Here is a 19067-nt window from a genome sequence, read left to right on the forward strand (position 1 = left end):
CACTTTAACAGCATCATTTTAGGGCCATGCTCAGTAAATCTTTAATCCAGTTTTCTGTTGATGCACAGGGCTGTGTTCCCTCCCTGTTGTTTGGATGAGGGCAAACTATGGTAGTGTTAATGACCTCCTTCAAAAGGACTTGTGCACACCCTGTTGTGTTCAGTGTCCCTGACCCTGCAGCAGGCCACTGTAGACTCAGGCCTCCACTGGAGACCTCCTGGACATTCACAGGCACGTCTGGCTCAGTCTCTTCTGATACTGATTCTCCTGGCTCCTGGTGCACACAAGGCTTTATCTGTACCCTCCAAGAGTCTGTTTCCCCAGTCCTGTGGATGTTCTGTAATCAAATCCCACTGGCCTCCAAAGTCAAATTGCCTGCGGGTTCTCAATCACTTTGCTGGATACCCAGGTTGGGAATCTGTTGTGGGTCCTAGAGCTTTCTTAACAGTACAAGAATTTCTTTCTTATAATTGTCTGCCTGGCAGCTCTATGGTGGGGCTAATGGTGACCTCCTCCAAGAGGGCTTATGCCACACACTGCATGACCAAGGTCTGCTGCAGCCAGATCCCCTGTCCCTGAAGCAGGCCACTGCTGACCTGTGCCTCTCAAACACTCAAAGGCAGGTCTGGCTCAGACTCAGTGGGGTCTCTGGTTCCTGGTGTACACAAGGTTTTGTTTGAGCCCTCCAAGCATCCCTGGTGGATATGGGGTTTGATTCTAAATGCAGTTTGGCTCCTCTTACATTCTTGTTGGGGCTTCTTCTTTGCCCTTGGAAGTGTGGTATCTTTTCTTGGTGGGATCCAACATTCTCTTGTAGATGGTTGTTCAGCAGCAAGTTGCAACTTTGAAGTTCTTGCAGAAGATAAGTGCACGTCCTTCTACTCTGCCATCTTGGTAAGTCCAAGCAAGGCTTCAACAGAGAACTTGTAGATGTTCAAGCTGGATTTAGAAAAGGCAGAGGAACCAGAAATCAAATTGCCAACATCGGTTGGATCATAGAAAAAGCAAGAGAATTCCAGAAAAACATCTACTTCTGCTTTATTGATTATGCCAAAGCCTTTGATGGTGGATCACAAAAACCTGTGGAAATTTTTTCAAGAGATGGAAATACCAGACCACCTTACCTGCCTCCTGAGGAATCTATATGCAGGTCAAGAAGCAACAGTTAGAACTGGACATGGAGTAACGGACTAGTTCCAAATTGCGAAAGGAGTACATCAAGGCTGTATATTGTCACCCTGCTTATTTAACTTATATGCAGAGTATATCATGCGAAATGCCAGGCTGGATGAAGCACAAGCTGGAATCAAGATTGCTGGGAGAAATATTAATAACCTCAGATATGCAGGTAACACCACCTTCACTTTTATGGCAGAAAGCAAAGAAGAACTAAATAGCATCTAGATGAAAGTGAAAGGGGAAAGTGAAAAAGTTGGCTTAATTCTCAACATTCAAAAAATGAAGATCAAGGCATCTGGTCCCATCACTTCATGGCAAATAGATGGAGAAACAATGGAAACAGTGAGAGACTTTATTTTGAGGGGCTCTAAAATCACCGCAGATGGTGACTGCAGCCATGAAATTAAAAGACACTTGCTCCTTGGAAGAAAAGCTATGACCAACCCAGAGAGCATATTAAAAAGCGGAAACATTACTTTGCTGACAAAGGTCCATCTAGTCAAAGCTATGGTTTTTCCAGTAGTCATGTATGGATGTGAGAGTTGGACCATAAGGAAAGCTGAGCACTGAAGAATTGATGCTTTTGAACTGTGGTGTTGGAGAAGACTCTTGAAGGTCCCTAGGACTGCAAGGAGATCCAACCAGTCCATCCTAAAGGGAATCAATCCTGAATATTCATTGGAGGGACTGATGCTGAAACTGAAGTTCCGGTACTGAACTACATGCATCCAGGCCACTGATGCAAAGAACTGACTCATGGGAAAGACTGATACTGGGAAAGATTGAAGGCGGGAGGGAAGGGGGATGACAGAGGATGAGATGGTTGGATGGCATCACTGAGTCAATGAACATGAGTTTTAGCAAGCTCCGGGAGCTGGTGATGGACAGGGATGCCTGGCCTGCTGCAGTCCATGGGGTCCCAAAGAATCGGACACAACTGAGCAACTGAACTGCACTGAACTGAGTTGGGTATTTCCTACCCCCACCTCAGTATGCCTCTGGTAAAACCTCAGTCAGTTAGACTCTAATAAAAGTTTTCCTTGAGGGCAGGCGTTGTTAAAGATAATAGGTCCAGATATATTTCAAAATGGCTGCTTTCCTCTCCCCTTGCTAGAGGCACAAGAGCATTTTTCTCCAGTCTTCATAGTGAGAACCTTGTAGTGCTCTTGAAAGTAAGCACATGAAAGTGTGGGGAACCCCCTAAGACTGAACCTTCCGAGGACTTTTATCCCTTGATCTACTTGGTCCACACTGAGTACCTAGCAATCTTTTTATTATAGTTTTAAAGTGTTCTTACTGATACCAACTTCAGGTACAGGCTTCTATTCCTAGTCAGCCATAAGTCTCTGTATCCACTAGTCTGTCTCTCCATCTTATAGAACAGCAATTTGCCTTGGGACCTCACTTCTCTGATGGATCTAAGAAGTAGTGATTTTAAGTTTGTTCAGCTTTTTTCTTACTGTGAGTATGGGAATGATGGCTTCCAAGAACTTAATGTGTGAAACCAGAAATTGGAAGTATATACGTTTATTTTTTAATTTCAAAGCACATCTAGAAAAACATGAATCTTTCAAGTTTCAGCTTACCTGAAAATATGTAGAAGCTGTGTGACTTTGTGCAGTTAACTTAATCCATCTCTTCATCTATAAAATAAGCATAATAATGCCTACTTTGCTGGATTGTTATAAGACCTAAATGAGATATGCTAAGCATGTAGCACAGTGCATGGCTCATATATATTCAATAAATGTTAACTTTATTTACAATGTCATATATCTTCATCAGAATCCTAGGCTTGAATAGAGACAAAGTGTACAAAGTATTCCCTAATTTAGAAGTTAAAGAATCAGAAGAAAATGGAACACTTGCCTTATGATCAGTTTGTGATTGAGTCACAACCAGACTCAGGCTAGGACTGCTGCCAGCTTCCATGGCCCTGACGTGGTTACAAGACTCCGTTTTCTTAATATCAGAGCAAATAGCTTGCCCACATTAATCAAAACCTGTCAAATCTCAAATTTACTCCTATAAAAGCAATCTCAGCGACTGCACACCTGTCCGTCCCACTCGGATGTATTTGTGGATTTTGCCTGCAGAAACCATGATGGTTCCAAGTACAGGGTATTAGAATGATAGAGAAATGTAGCCTGTTACCATGGAAACAGACATGTGACACCAATAGTGCTCTGAGTAGGCATGGGAAAGGTTCTGAAGCATATAGAGAAAATAAGTCAACATATCTAAAAAGATTCAGAACTGAGCAGAGGTTACTGCTTTTTTTCTAGGTCAAGGTATTCATATCTAACATGGGATAGTTCTAGCTCCCTGGTTTTTTCTCTCTAGAAGATGGAAACCACAATGACCTCGAGCAAAAGAAATGAGAATGGTTGATATAGAACCAGAACTTGGGGGAAAGGGAGGGAGGCTCAAGCTGCTGCTGCTAAGTCGCTACAGTCATGTCCGACTCTATGCGACTCCATAGACGGCAGCCCACCAGGCTCCTCCATCCATGGGATTTTCCAGGCAAGAGTACTGGAGTGGGGTGCCATTGCCTTCTCAGGGAAGGCTCAAGAGGAAGGTGATATATGTGTAATTAGGCTGATTTTCATTGTTGTACGTCAGAAACCAATACAACATTGTGAAGCAATTTTCCTCCAATTAAAGTTTTTTGTTTTTTTTTTATTAAAAAAAATATGAACCAGGACTAATAGGACCATGTTGAAACTCATAAGAATTATTTACTGGCTATGGTGAGCTATATTAGAAAAAGAAGGAACTCCTTCCTATATTGTTGAAATGATGTACTCATTAGCACCTATGGGAAGTGTGATAAATCTAAGGACAATCTTGTCTATACTTTTTCATCCTCATTTTTTTCAGGGGATATGCCAAATGTTCAGTGAGCAGAGAGAAGCAAGTGGAAGATGGGCCTTGAGCGCCTGTAGCTCTCAGCCCTCTTCACACCATGGCCATTTCGGAAAATAAAGATAAAAATTTTATCCCATCACTTCATGGCAAATAGATGGGGAAACAATGGAAACAGTGGCAGACTTTATTTTGTGGGGCTCCAAAATCACTGCAGATGGTGACTGCAGCCATGAAATTAAAAGACGCTTACTCCTTGGAAGAAAATTTATGACCAACCTAGACACCGTATTAAAAAGCAGAGACGTTACTTTGTCAACAAAGGTCCATCTAGTCAAGGCTGTGGTTTTTCCAGTGGTCATGTATGGATGTGAGAGTTGGGCTATAAAAAAAACTGAGCACTGAAGAATTGATGCTTTTGAACTGTGGTGTTGGAGAAGACTCTGGAGAGTCCCTTGGACTGTAAGGAGATCAAACCAGTCCATCCTCAAGGAAATCAGTCCTGAATATTCATTGGAAAGACTGATGTTGAAGCTGAAACTCCAATACTTTGGCCACCTCATGCAAAGAGCTGACTCATTTGAAAAGACCCTGATGCTGGGAAAAATTGAAGGTGGGAGGAGAAGGGGATGACAGAAGATGAGATGGTTGAATGGCATCACGGACTTAATGGACATGAGTTTGAGTAAATTCTAGGAGTTGGTGATGGACAGGGAGGCCAGGCATGCTGCAGTCAATGGGGGTCACAAAGAGTTGGACACAACTTAGTGACTGAACTGAAATGAACTTACCTCACACAATATACCAAATCTATTCCAAATTAATTAAAAGATTTAAATATAAAAAATGAAATCATGAAAGAACCAGAAAAAATACAAAGAGTTACCTATGTAATGCTGATATATCCAAATTTAAAATGACAATGTAGAAATATAGTTACTGACATAGAAGAAAGGTATCAAGCAACAGATCCCATTTTGTGAAAATACCTATTTATATGCATAGAAAATTTCTAGATATGCATAAAGTGTTAATAGAGGTTGTTTGTGAGTAGTTTTTTAAAGCTATTTTTCCTTTTTGCTCCTCTTTTCTATGTATGTATATATGCATGCATTTATGTATGTGTAGTAAGTAGATATTTCTGGTATAAAAATAATAGAAGTTAATGAAAAATTCTTAACTTCCCTTTCCCTACTTTTCCTTGTATGGTCAAACTTCCTCCAGGAATTTATTTTCCTCAACTAACCAGTATAATTCCTTAATTCTCCCCCTTTAGTACTTTCCCATTCAACTGTAAGTGCTCTGAGAATAGACTTGTTTCATTATTTACTGTTCTTCCTTCCTAGGCATGCTCAGTAAGGACTGGTTGCATGGTGATCATCTAATTTTCTCAAAGCCTGCTTCGAACTCTGATGTAACAGTGAAGTTAAAGTCGTTCAGTCATGTCCGACTCTTGGCGACCCCATGGACTATACAGTCCATGGAATTCTCCAGGCCAGAATACTGGAGTAGGTAGCCATTCCCTTCTCCAGGGGATCTTCCCAACCCAGGGATTGAACCCAGGTCTCCTGCATTGCAGGCAGATTCTTTACTGGCTGAGCCACAAGGGAAGCCCAACAACTGGAGTGGGTAGTCTATCCCTTCTCCAGTGGCTCTTCCCCACCCAGGAATCATACTGGGTCTCCTGCATTGCAGGCGGATTCTTTACCAACTGAGCTATCAGGGAAGCCTACAGTGTAACAGCAGTAACCTTTTAACCAGCTAAAATGGCCAGAAGCTTGGCCAGGGCTAACACAAGCTGTCTATGAGGGCACTGTCTGCAATGGCTGTCATCTCACTGGTCTCCCAGGCTGAGGTAACCAACTAGTTAGCTGATAGCTGGTTGATGGGATTAGGCCTTTCTATGTAAAGTGAAAGTGAAGTCACTTAGTCGTGTCCGACTCTTTGCGACCCATGGACTGTAGCCCACCAAGCTCCTCCATCCGTGGGATTCTCCAGGCAAGAATACTGGAGTGGGTTGCCATTTCCTTCTCCACTTTCTATGCAAATCCCTCCCCAAATAGCTTTCTTGTTCAAGAATGTGGCCCTTCTCAAGCTGCCTCTTATTTAGTAATATCTGTCTAGCTGTGCTTCCTTGCCAGAACCTCTGTGTACAATCTCAGTGCTGTTAAAAACAAACATAAAAGATAGGCAGTAAAGACACTGGGAGGAGAAAGAGAAAAAATGAGGATAGAAGAATGGAGGATCGTGACCTTAAATGCAGCAGGTTGCTAAACCCAACCATAAACATTCCCTGCACATAATAATACCTACAGTTGCACGTGAAATTGTTTTGCCAGGAAAGTCTACACAGACATTGGTTTTCAAGGGACTGAGGGCCACACTGGCAGCCCTCCAAGTTAGAGACTTTACTGACTTCTGATTGAGTCTGCTTAGACAGAATCTTTGATAGAGTGAGCTCTTACTAGTAAAGATCATTCAGGCTTGTTGCAAGAATAAAATGAGATGACAGATGGAAATATGTTTTATAGTCTATAAAACAATGTACAACAAATGCGTGATGTTCTCGTGAGCTCCTGAGGGCACTGACAGGGGTTTAATGTGGTCCAGTAGAGTCTTCATGGGCGTTTGGAACAGATTTCAAATACCTGCATCTAAAGAAAATGAAATCCCCCTACAGAATGAAGTGAATTGTGTCCCCAGGAGGGAAAAACATGCCTGTATGTCTGGAGACAGCTGAACTGTGTATGTCTGAGGAATGATTGTTCCCTAACTATATGAGAAAAGCCTTGGGTTTTCTGAGTGCCCTCAATTGATTAGAATTGTTTTCTTTAGAAGTAATTCCCCAGAAAATGCTTGTGATTTCATTGTTGGTGAAACTGTTGACACTTCTTTTAAAGTGTCTGTTAACTTATGATAAATTACAGTAGGCGTTCATGTGGCCCCATGTGAATGTATTATGGCTGCACTGCTTGAGTAACTAACAACTTAAATAACAGCAAGGAAGGGACTATAAAGTACACTGCTACTGCTCTGCTCCTTCCATGAAAATGACCCTTTTTTCCTTCAAGCTTCAACACGAGATTTCATATCAGTTCCTGACCTAAATGTGTGTCTCAGGACTTGCACAATTAATGGAATGCCGTCCTAAGGTTGTTGAGTTCTGCATTTCTGGACATTTCATTTTTATGGAGAAGTACTCATTCCCTCACTCCAAAGACTAAGCCTGAAAGATTTTTCTCCCTAGGAAAGAATCTTCCTTGTAACTTTATTGTTACAACAGTCAGAGACAGATTGGGGAGGTCTGATAGTTGTTAGATGCCTTGCCAATAACCTGACTCGCAGTTTGGGGCTCCCTCAAATTTGCAGTTTCTTAGTGGTTCCTCCTGTGAACATCTTGAAGAATACACACTGTTAATTTGCAGTGACTTAAATTTCCATTTTTTCTTTTTAATAGGTCCTGTTAAAAACAAGAAAAAGGGTAAGTCAATCTCTTGATTTTATAAAATGACCGTCATGTCTTTTCTAAAATTAGAAGAAAAAAATCAAGGGAGAAGGATTTTTATACTCTTTCAGTGCTGTTTGTCCATTAGTTTACTCAGTTACATGTGATCTTCTTGAGTACTATAGCTTCAGGGAATAAGAAATATCTGTCATTTTTCAGTGATGATCTATTAAAGATAGAATTGCTTCTTAGCAACTTATGAAAGTTGTTTTTGCTTTTCTTTCTTGCTCCCTCTTCCATACAATTCATTTTACCTCTTTCCTTCATTCTTCCTTACTCTTTCCCCTGACCTTCTCTTTTCTCTTTTTTTTTCCCCTCCTTTATCAAATCAATGACCAGGTATGAATGATGTCCTGAGAGATGTCAGTACCCTCTTTTTTGGCCTAAAAGCTATCCCTCGCCTATTTCTCAAGTAGTCAGGGAAGATATTTCTTGCTCTGGCATTTCAGTATATTCTTTATGATGGAAAAACTTGGCTATAGTAGTACCCTGACCTTTTAGTCTTTTCCAAGAAGCTTCTAGTTGAGCGAATCCATTGTACTATTGCTGGGTCTGTAAGTCTCCAGTGTGCTCGCAATGGGAATGACCCATGAGTTTGTACAAGAGCTTGCCTGCTTGAAAAGAAGAACCCAATGACAGATAGGTGCCAAAAGACAGGACCAGGCAATATGATTCACTCCTTAGGACTAAGAAACCCAACCTTGAAACCAGTTTTAAGTACCTCTTTGTTTTTGTGTTCTGTCCTGGGAAGAAAATAGAGTGAAATTTATGATTTTTCATTAAAATATTCTAAGTGAAATAATTCTGTTAACATTTCTGGGGCTTTATAGAATATATTATCAACCCCAGATTAGACCCAAAGCACTGGCTTCAGCTGCCTCCTGACCCTTCTCTGAGCACTAGGGTACTCCAGTGGCTTGAGGTGCCATGGCTCACTTGGGAAACTTGTGTCCCTGTTGGATAGAGGCTGAGGAGTGGCCTGGCCCCTGAGGACCTGAGCTGAGCAAAATTGGGAAATAGCCAGAGAACTGGAGTCAGTGAAGAAACATTTCTCTGTGGGGCCTGGGCATTCACTGAGCTATTCTGTCTTTTAAGAAAGTAAATTTGACTTTCAAGTGTGTAGTTTTCTGTGCTTGTCAGATCCCTTTAAGACAGAAATTTTAACAAACCTAGAAAGCTCCCCTGGCCTGGACAGTGACACCCTCTGCTCCTAACACAAGCCCAGGGGTGACTTCTTTTTTGTAATAGGTAGCCTCAAGAGTACTTTGTAATGATAGCTACTAGGGGTTTTTCCCTACTCACTCATTCACTAGACAGTGAATAAGCATCAACTGAGATACAGAGATGAAGATGAATGGTTTCTGGCCCCCAAAATCTCCCAGTGTAGTTGGAATCATGGAAGAACACACAAATAATTGCATTATAGTATTTAAAAATTCAATCACAGAAGCGTGAGCAGGGTGCTGGGGAGAGCACAGAGAAAGAACAAGTAGTTCTCCCTGGGGGATGAGATACCACATCTCAGAGAAAATATTATCTAACCTGGACTTTGAAGGATGAGGGGGGAAAAGAGAAGGGGAAGAACATTCTAGCAAAGAGAACTGGCAGGTCTCAGAGGTATGAAAGAACACGTCATATCTGGGGAAACAGCAAGTAGGCTAGTGATTTACCAAAATACAGGGCATGTGTGTGGTGGGGAACAGCACCCGGTTCAGTGTCATTCAAGGGATGACCCCGAGAGAACACTCTTGGCAGTGGTAATAGAAGGCAATTGTCTAGGTGAGAAGCTCTGGAATTACAAACTCAGGAGATCCCAAAGTTTCTGGCAGTGACTCAGATCGCTGCCCAGCACATGGGCCTTAAACATTTGCCTTGGCTAAAGTGATTTAGAAGCCATTTAATACAGATTTCCTTGGATACAATGAGTAGGCACGTGCCTGAAGAGGTAAATTGCTTTGCTCATTTCGTGTCCATCCTTTAATGGAATTTTCCCCCTCCAATAAAAGTCTCTGGGCTTTTGCATCATGAAGTGTTCTGTTAAGGTAAGGAAATCCAGAGAAGGAATGCAGTACTCTAAAGTCATCCTCTTAGTCCAGGGGTCATTTTGTGCATGCTTCTCTCTGGGCCAATTTTCTATAAGGATGCAAAGATGAGAAGCACACTTGCCTAAACCTGGTTGCAGAGAAGCAAAGACCACCAGCTGCAGAACTAGATCCCAGTAGGAGCTATTTCCCAGATTCCTTCTAGCATTTTCGTAAGTGAACATTCTCTGTTTACACTGCAACCAGTATTCTCTTTCACTGGAGGAGTTTCTGGCTCTGATTCTTCCAAAATTACATTAATAATTATAGGAGACTCACAGTCTTGATACTGAAGTTCACACTACCCACAGAACCCCCTCTAGCTCAAAAATCACTGTTAGGCCTAGAAATTCTGGGACAGGAGACAGCCTACTATGCACCATCCCATGTGTCTGTGCCACCCAGAAAAGAATGAGAGAGAAGCAGACTTTATAATCAAACTAGGAAAGTCTCCTGACTCTCGGGGGGGTGAGTCAGTCCTCCTTATGGAACCTCAGTCTTGCGAGGAAACTTAGAAAAATCATTGAAGCCAAGCTCCTCATTCCACTGATGGAGAAACTAAGGCTCAGGGAAAAGAAGGAATTTGCCCAAAGTATATGTCCATGGCAGAGCTGAGGCTTACAGACTTATCTCCCGACTACAGATTCCCTATTTTTTCCACTACACTAGGTGGAATTGAAACTTGGGCACTGAATAAGCCTGACTTGGAATCTGCCCAAATCTGAAGGGAGATGGCTTTCCTGTTCAGCATCTTAAAATTGGCTAGATCTCGTAACTGGGCAGATTCAATCTTTTGCTGCTAAGTGCAGGGAAGATGCTAAAACTCCTGCCTCTCCCTGGGAGAAAAGCTCTCTGTACTTTCCTTACTTTCCTCCCTGGGGAAGGGGCCCCACAATGACCTTGTTGTTTCATTGTAAATGCAGATGTGGTTAGACATGGACAACTGACCTCTTGAGTGGCGTTGCCATGGGGATTGGGTTTCTTGAGCGTGGCATTCTCCTTAAAAGAGAACCTGATGAATCAGAACAGGATTCTCTAGCCTGCGAGTCCAGGAAGCCAGAAGGCAGTTTCAGGAAAGAGGTATTTAAGTGAGATTTGACGGGGTTATATTTTAAAAGGAAGAAAGTATCACAAGTGAAGACACCATGATGGAGGCTGGGGAAAGGCTCCCATTCCTGGGACTTCCACAAGACTGTGAAAAGGCAGGCAGTGAGGAAGCAGCCACCCTCCTGTGACCACCTGCAGTTCTTGAATGGGACTGCACAGAGCAGAGGAGGTAAACAGGAGGCACTGGAGCTTTCGGTTCAAGGCCACAGTTAGGACTTGGTTAACATAGTTCTGGTGGGAATATGGGAAGGACTGGAATGTGGAATAGGAAGGCTGAGACTGCTCTGAAAAGAGAGCAAGGAGGAAATGGGGAGGATCTGGTGGCTTGATTAATAATTCATTCAAGAATAGGGCCTCTGAGGAAAGAAGACTCTGGGAAGCTAGATTATTTAGCCTATAAAAATAGAAGTTGATAGGTGACAATGTCCTTGAGCACATTAGGGTTGTTGTGTGGATGATGGCAACTATCCTTTTCTATCTATACAAACAATAGAATAAGAGCTTAAACTTCCACGGGAAGAATTTCAGTTCAATAGACAGAAGAACTTCCTAACAGTGAGGGGGTGATAAGCATTGGAACATGTTACCAAGGGATTCTGCAAAATTTCCTTTCCCAAAGATCTTTAAAAATAGGGTTTAGAGAGGTCAGCTGAGAAAGCAAAACCTGCCTGCTGCTTCCTCCACAGCTCAGCTCCCTCTGGTCTCCACCACCCCTTCTTTCCTTATGTTACTGGAGCCTTCTCTCTCTCCTTCTCTCCTCCCTCCCCCACCACCTCTTATCTTCCCAGACTCCTTCCAGTTCTACTTTCCAGCCTTCATCCCAAGCTCAAGTCCCTGTACATCCTGACTCCTACAGGAAGCCTTCCTAGAACTGATAGCCTTCCTAAGGTCAAGCTGGCCTCCTAGCTTGCTCGCCTCATCCACATCAAGTCCACCAACCTGGATAGTAAACATGAGAGCCACGCTCTGCAACAATAGCCCAGTTCTCAATTCCAAAAAGTGGCCCACTTTTTAAGGTCTACCCACTTGGTGATTCTGATCCTTTGAACTTAGCCCAACTGCAACCCCCTTTTTGAAGCCTTCCCTGACCTCTCCAGCATTTTGTCCCTACAATTAATGCAACACTTCTACTGTCCTGTGGCTGTGTCTGTTTCTACACGAGACCAAGTTCCTTGAGGGTCATTATTTCTTCAAACCCAGCCTGTAAATGCTGATTCATGAAACACAAAGTGTGTGTGTGTGTGTGTGTGTGTGTGTGTGTGTGTCATGTGTGATAAAAGTATCCACCTCTTTAAGAGCAGGAACTCCCAGAGGGCCAACTTTGTGTCATGAGAAAGCTGTGGAACTCCTGACAGTACACTCAGTCAATAATTATAAATCTGATACTGAATCTCATCTTTCAGGAAAGAAGGCAGGGCCTCCTGGACCCAATGGCCCCCCAGGACCTCCAGGACCTCCAGGACCCCAAGGACCCCCAGGGATTCCAGGGATTCCTGGGATTCCAGGAACAACTGTTATGGGACCACCTGGCCCTCCAGGTCCTCCTGGTCCTCAAGGACCCCCTGGCCTCCAAGGACCTTCTGGTGAGTTCCTCTATCTCTCCACCGTCCTAGGCTCCTTAAAAGTTCTCTAGTAGAACAGGAGCAGGTGATCCCAAGAGTAGTTTAAAATGATGGTGTGTGGTCTCCTTGCTCAGTGGAGAGCTAGGAATTGGACAAGCCAGTAGAGCCTGCCCTGCTCTAACTTCTTATTTATGGGGCTTCCCAGGAGGTGCTAGTGGTAAAAAATCTGCCTGCTAATGCAGAAGATGTAAGAGACACTGGTTTGATTCCTGGGTCAGGAAGATTCTCTGGAGGAGGGCATGGCAACCCACTCCAGTATTCTTGCCTGGAGAATCCCATGGACAGAGGAACCTGGTGGGCTACAGTCCTTAGGGTCGCAAAGAGTCAGACACAACTGATGGTTGTGATCTCAGTGGAGAGCTAGGAATTGAACAAGTCAGTAGGGCCTGCCTTGCTCTAACTTCGTATTTATACCAACCTGTCAAGGAAGAGATACCTGTTCTTGACCTGTGGATTTTGTCTCCTGATTTCCAGCATCTAGCTTCACATACTGATGTTTGATTAGAAAAAGGCAAAGGGGAGGAATGGGCTTCCCTAGTGGCTCCCAGGTAAAGAACCCACCTGCCAATGCAGGAGATGCAGGTTTGATCCCTGGCCCGGGAAGATCCCCTAGAGATGGAAATGGTAACCCACTCCAGTATTCTTGCCTGGGAAATCCCATGGACAGAGGAGCCCAATGGGCTACAGTCCATGGGGTGACAAAGAGTCAGACACAACTTAGCGACTAAACAATAACAACAACATGGAGAGGAATGTTGGGGGCTGGACAGAATGACAAGCCCTAGAGTAGTCTCATCCCATGAACTCTGAAATGCCTTTCCCATAGAGGTAGACCAGTAGTTGCTGATAATCAAGGAGCTGGAAACTTATGAGTCACTCAGGCTGTGGAAGAAGCAGACACAGGCACCAAGACCAACCTGTTGGGGAACCAAGTGCTTATTGTGCTACTCCCTTCCCCTGCCACGTTGTCCATTTGAATAGCATTTAATCTCTTTGCATCTTTCCCCGTGGGCCCAGAAGGCCATCCCAAAGGTATAAATGCAGATCCAAACCTGCCTAATCAGAGTTGACAGAAGTCAAACTGCCTGGGCTTAGATCAGTTGCTATTTCCTTCTCCTGCTCCGCTCTTGTGTCTTGGTGCTTTTACAGAAATGGACTCTTCACAGCTGATTTCTCTGGGTCCAAAAATACTGCCACAAGACTCATATTCTTTGACTGGTAGTTCAAACAGGGCTAATCAGTGTCATTGTGGCCCCAAGAAATGCAGTTTCGAATTTTTTTTCATCCAATCTTTCTGCAAATATTCATTGCGTACTTTCTATGTGCAAGAGATGTATTGGTTAGTGGTCCCTGTTCTCGTGGAATTTATGTCATACAGGAGGAGAGTGACAATTAAAGAAGCAAGATGTTTACAAATGGCAATGCATTCTACAGAGAAATTAATAGAAAGAAAACAAAAGGCTAAAGAAGCAAGCACCATTGTCTCGGGGTCACATGGTGGCAGGAATGCACTCTCCTCTGTCACCATGGGTGCTCAGTGGCACTTGCCTTGGGCCATTGTTGGCGAGAGGCCAGTTTCCTGCTGGGTGCTGGGCACATTGAAGATGCAGGTCAGGGACAAGTCAGAGAAGAAAGGGGTGTCGTCTCCCACTCCAGAGCCCCGCATCACACCCTGATTCTCCCTGCAGCTCTGAGTCCTGGAAAATAAGGCTCAGTTGATGCTTGGCAAAAGACTCAGACTGAGCCTGGCTTGGCTCATACAGGGAGCAAAAGCTCAGTGCCATTGGCTGCCTAGATGAAGAGGAAAGCAAGTAGACAGAGCATGCCCTCTGACTGGCCTGTCCTATTTTGCAGGTGCTGCTGATAAAGCTGGAACTCGAGAAAACCAGGTTGGCTGGGAATTGCTGTCTTGCTGGGAAGGAGGGAAGGCCACAGGCCTGAGCCACCCTTGAGTTTGCTCCCTGCTAAGTTTGCTGAGGCTTTCTTTTGTGAGGAGACCCTGGAGGTTCTGGGGGCTTTTCATTCACAGCCCCCTCCCATGAATAGAAAAACTTTGCCCCAGGGGCTGCTTTTAGCAAGAGAACTGAGCTGTGGCTATTTTTCCCCATTCCCTAGGAGACAGAGGGTCACCACAGCCAAGCCCAGTAGTCAGCTGACATGAGCTGTCAGTGAGGTCTATTCACCTGGTCCTGGGCCTCCCCGACTACACCAGACACCTCGTCTGGACTCCTACCACCTGACGTCAGCAGCTTAGAACTTTAAGAATATGTTCTTGAAAATCAGCCAACCAGTTCCAGGTCAAGCCCAGCCTGGCCTTCTGCCTTCATGGCCTGAAGGGCTCCTCCCTAGTCCCTGAGCTTCCTGATCCATCTCTACTGGCAGTTCCACTGCCTCGCCTTGTCTCATCACGGCTTCTCTCACTACAGCTGTTTGGCCACAGCAATCAATCTACACAGCTGCACGGTGCTGGATGGCTTGCAGGGTATTTTATATTCGTCACCTCAGTTGATCTTCAGACATCTCTGTGAGAGAGGCCAGACAGAGATTCTCAGAATCCCCAGTTCACAGTTAGGGAAATGAGGCTCAGAGGCATTACATTTGGCAGAGCTATAAAATCATATTACCCTCTAGTAGAAATGTGGCCACTCGCATCCCAAGACAGGGGAGAGGGGTCAGAATTGGGATACAAATGAAGACGAGAAGGTGGAATCCTGGCAACTGGTGGCTGAGCAAGCAGCCATTTCTCACAGTGACTACTTTCTCTGTCCTTCTCATCCTCCCAGCCAGCCGTGGTGCATCTACAGGGCCAAGGGTCAGCGATCCAAGTCAAGAATGGTAAGAGTCAAAGTAGGCTCTCTCCCTAAGAAGAGTTGCTTCCTGCCACCACCCTTACCCACAGCCTTCAAATAATCACCCAGCCTAGTTCCTCCCAGACCTCGGAGGTACCCTTGACACTAGAGGCCATTCTCTACTCCATTTTGCCCTCTGCTGGCTGTTTCAAGTAATTGCTTGCCCTCAGACTGGTTACTACAAATTGCAGTTAGAAGCACAGATTAAAAAAAAGCAGCAGCTGAAAGGGACTTGATACATTGTCTAAACCAAGGATTCTTGGAAAGTGAAGGCTGAATCAGAGTCACCACTGGGAATATGTATAGTTTGATCAACATTTTCACAATACAAATTACAGAAAGTAGAAATACATAAAATCAAATCTTTTTGTGTGATGGGTCTAGGGTGGAGGGGCATTTCTCTCAGGGAAGTGGGGGGCATGTTAGACTCTGTAGGAAGTATGAGATGCTAGTGTCTACAAAAAAAGGGGGTGGATTGAAGGAGGTTAGAAATCCTACCTTAATGTAATCCCTGCATTTCAAAGGTGGGGAAATAGAGTGCCAGAGAGATTGGACAACACCATAATAAATCTACTGCCTTATGTTTGTATGGTGCTTTAGAGTTTTTGACATACTTTTTTTGTCTTTGATTTGATTTGATCCTCACAACAAAGGTAGGCATTAGCTCCTTTCTACAGAGACAGAAACTGAAGCTCAGAAAGGTTAATTAACTGGCCCAAGATTTCCATTAAGAGTAGGAGCTGGGATTCAAAACCACATCTCTCTGACTCTTTCCACTGCACTCTGCTACTTCAGTGATGTGTATGTATACTCCACTGAGTGATTAGCTTCATTTTCTTCCCCAAAGAGACATGAACATTCATTAAAGAACAGTGTTTTGAAATAATGTCCAGTCCCCAGGGTATACAAAGCCTAAAATGCATGAACCCCCCAGGAGCCTCAGGAAGCAGCAAGCCAGCCAAGATGCCAGATGCTTACAGAGCTTGGAGTAGAAGGGAGGGGCTGTGAGTACAGAAGCAGTAAATGAAGGGTCAGAAACCTGCTGCATGGGGACAGCTTCTAAGAACCCAGTCAGTCCTGAACTGGCTGTGCTCTGCTTCCTTAGTGACTGGGCTTGGCTACCTCTCGGACTGCCACCTGGATGCCTGACTTAACTGCCTCAGAAATATAAGTAAGAACATAATGGCACCAAAACCCAAACTGTCCTGCCGGGACCAAGTGCCTTAAGACCCAGGACGCTGGGTAGGCCATGATCACCATCTATCCAGGGAGGAGTGAGACAGTCAAGAAATAGATTTGTTTGGGTGTCTGGATGGGTGGCCTCAGTGTTATGCCAGAAGCTACTGATTTTGCTTCCACCATACAAGACTAGTTCCAACCCCTCTGGGCCAATCCCCAGCAGTAGTCTATGCTGATCTTTAGTTCCAGCAGAAGCAAGAGTGAGGGGTCAGGGGTAGAAGATTTCCTGCAGAATGGTCCTCCATGAGGGACAGAGCCAGAGCATCTCCTCTGAACTATCCCATCTGCTTATCTCCTCAAGGGAAGATGGGCACCTTTTCCTCACACCTCGGAAAGGCAGACCTCCCAAGACTAGCCAAGGATGGACTTTCAAAACATGTTTTCTTGGATGAAGAATGGATTTTTTTTAATTTATTTTTAATTGAAGGATAACTGCTTTACAATATTGTGTCGGTCTCTGTCATACCTCAGCATGAATCAGCCATAGGTATACATATATCCCCTCCCTTTTGAACCTCTCTCCTACCTCCCACCCCATCCCACCCCTCTAAGTTGTTACATAGCCCTGGTTTGAGTTCCCTGACTCATACAGCAGATTCCCACTGGCTATCCATTTTACAGATGGTAGTGTATATTCTTCCATGCTACTCTCTCCATTTATCCCACCCGCTCCTTCCCCCCTGCACACACACCCCCATGTCCACAAATCTGTTCTCTATGTCTGCATCTCTAAAAATGGATGGTTTTGAAGGAAAAAGGCTCCCAAGCCTGGACTCCCTCCTCTTGGGGTGGGAAGGAACATCCCCTTTGCTACAGAATGGAAAGGGAAGCTCTTCTTCCTGCCTCACATGCCTCTCCACTCACAGTGGGATATTAATGAGAAATGCTTTGCAGCAGCGCCTCCATGCTCTGACACCCTCTCCATCCATTTGGCTGGTTCTAGGGCTGCAGAACCAGGGTGGCAGTTGACCCCTCACTCTCATAAAGATCCCTCTACCCTACATGGCCTTATTACTGCCGGTTCCTTGTCTGGCTGCCATGAAGTCTGACTTAACCCTGATCCCTAAAGTTCTCTGAGTAGACAGATCCTTGGGCCAAGTGGTTTACTGGGGACCCATGGAGACTTTCCAGAAAGAAATGAGTGTGGAGGAGCTATAAAAAGGAATCTGTTAAGGACAAGGAGAAATAGGGATTCAGGAGCTATGGCTGGTGAGATGAAATGGAATAATAAGACCTAGCCTGCCCCTCAGTGTCTGGATTTTGCCTATGCAGGTCTCAGAACAACAAAGAAAATAGGGCAGCATGCCCACCTTCTTCTTACCAACCACCCCCAATTCCAGTTGGAAGGTGTTGGTTAAAGATCCTTCCAGACAGAGAAGTCAGAAAAGGAAAGAGAAAGGACATACAGACCCCAGGGGCCTGAAGCAGGCCTGGCTGCCAATTTACAAATAGACCGCTTTCTCTGCTTCCAGATGTTCTTAAAGCTTGGCCTCCTGGGCTATCCGGGTTATATCGCAATGAGGGTGGGGGTTGTGTACAGTTTGATATTTGTTGTTTCTATTGCCCAGATGATTCTGACATGTACTGAGTGACTGCCGTTCTCTCATACTGAGATCTTTCAGGTGGAGTACTCAATGACTGGTCTCGCATCACCATGAACCCCAAGGTGTTTAAACTACACCCCCGCAGCGGGGAGTTGGAGGTACTGGTGGACGGCACCTACTTCATCTATAGTCAGGTAGAAGTGAGTACGGTCTCAGGCCTAACTCTTCTTATATCCAGAATGCAGATCCTTTGCATGCCACAGAGGGGCACTGTGGAGCCAGCCCAGACCAGCCAATGGCTGAAGTCCTGGGTGGGGGGCGGTTGGAGGGAAGACCCACTCGGGGAGGGAGTTGAAAGGAAGGAGGAGAGACAGAAGGGGCTGTTTGGGGGTTTTTTCTTAGCCAGATGTTATTGAAAACTGAAAAGAGGCCCCTCCCACACCCTGCCATCCGATCCCCTCCTGCGGGGCCCCAGGCCCTAGCTTCCCCACTGAGCTGTTTGGTTCTACTGCCAAAACCGAACTCTGTCTCAGTATATTCTTTAAAAGTCAGTTCCAGGGTTGCTGAGAACCCCTCCCGCCCCACACCACTGGCTTTATAATGAAGAGTGCTCTTCTGGACTTTATCTCCACCTCAGAAAAATTTCTGTCTTTCCTTCCTCTTTCTTCCATTTGTTTCTCTACCTTCTCTTGCTTCTTTAGTCTTCCTTTTTTTCTGTCCCAGCACTTTTCTCCCTCTGTTTTTGTCCTTGTCCCCGCCCAGGGCCCACTTCCCAGGTCGGCCAGTGCCCATCCATTTCCACCCTGTCGTGTGTCTCCAATAGTGTGGCTCCTCAGAGCTAGAGGTTAATGAGGGTGAATGAGGTGAATGCGGAGGCTTCTGTGGGGTGAGGGCCAAGCAGGCAGATGGACAGAAAGACAACAAAGCCAGCAAGAAGGGTCTCCCAGAAGAGTAGTCAGAGAAGGTGGGTCCTTGAGCATTTACTGAGCCCACAAAACATCCTGACACAGCTTGGTTCCTGACCCAAAGATTTTTTAAAATTTATTTTTAAAAAAATAGAATTTATTTTATTTTTT

General features: G+C 44.7%; 1 protein-coding gene across 13 annotated transcripts in view; it reads left to right on the top strand.

The window, feature by feature from the left end:
* EDA (ectodysplasin A) overlaps positions 1 to 19067 on the top strand; it is a 480070-nt gene that overhangs the window by 456112 nt on the left and 4891 nt on the right. For 10 of the 13 annotated variants that reach the window (XM_044937294.2, XM_044937291.2, XM_044937292.2 and 7 more), the window contains 5 exons: positions 7502 to 7525; positions 12141 to 12320; positions 14214 to 14248; positions 15143 to 15194; positions 18061 to 18191. In XM_044937294.2, the coding sequence (XP_044793229.2) occupies positions 7502 to 7525; positions 12141 to 12320; positions 14214 to 14248; positions 15143 to 15194; positions 18061 to 18191 (422 nt within the window). The remainder of the gene's footprint in view (positions 1 to 7501; positions 7526 to 12140; positions 12321 to 14213; positions 14249 to 15142; positions 15195 to 18060; positions 18192 to 19067) is intronic. The other 3 variants (XM_044937301.2, XM_044937302.2, XM_044937300.2) reach the window with 3 other exon arrangements.

This window comes from Bubalus bubalis, chromosome X, assembly GCF_019923935.1.
Source record: "Bubalus bubalis isolate 160015118507 breed Murrah chromosome X, NDDB_SH_1, whole genome shotgun sequence".
NCBI lineage: Eukaryota > Metazoa > Chordata > Mammalia > Artiodactyla > Bovidae > Bubalus > Bubalus bubalis.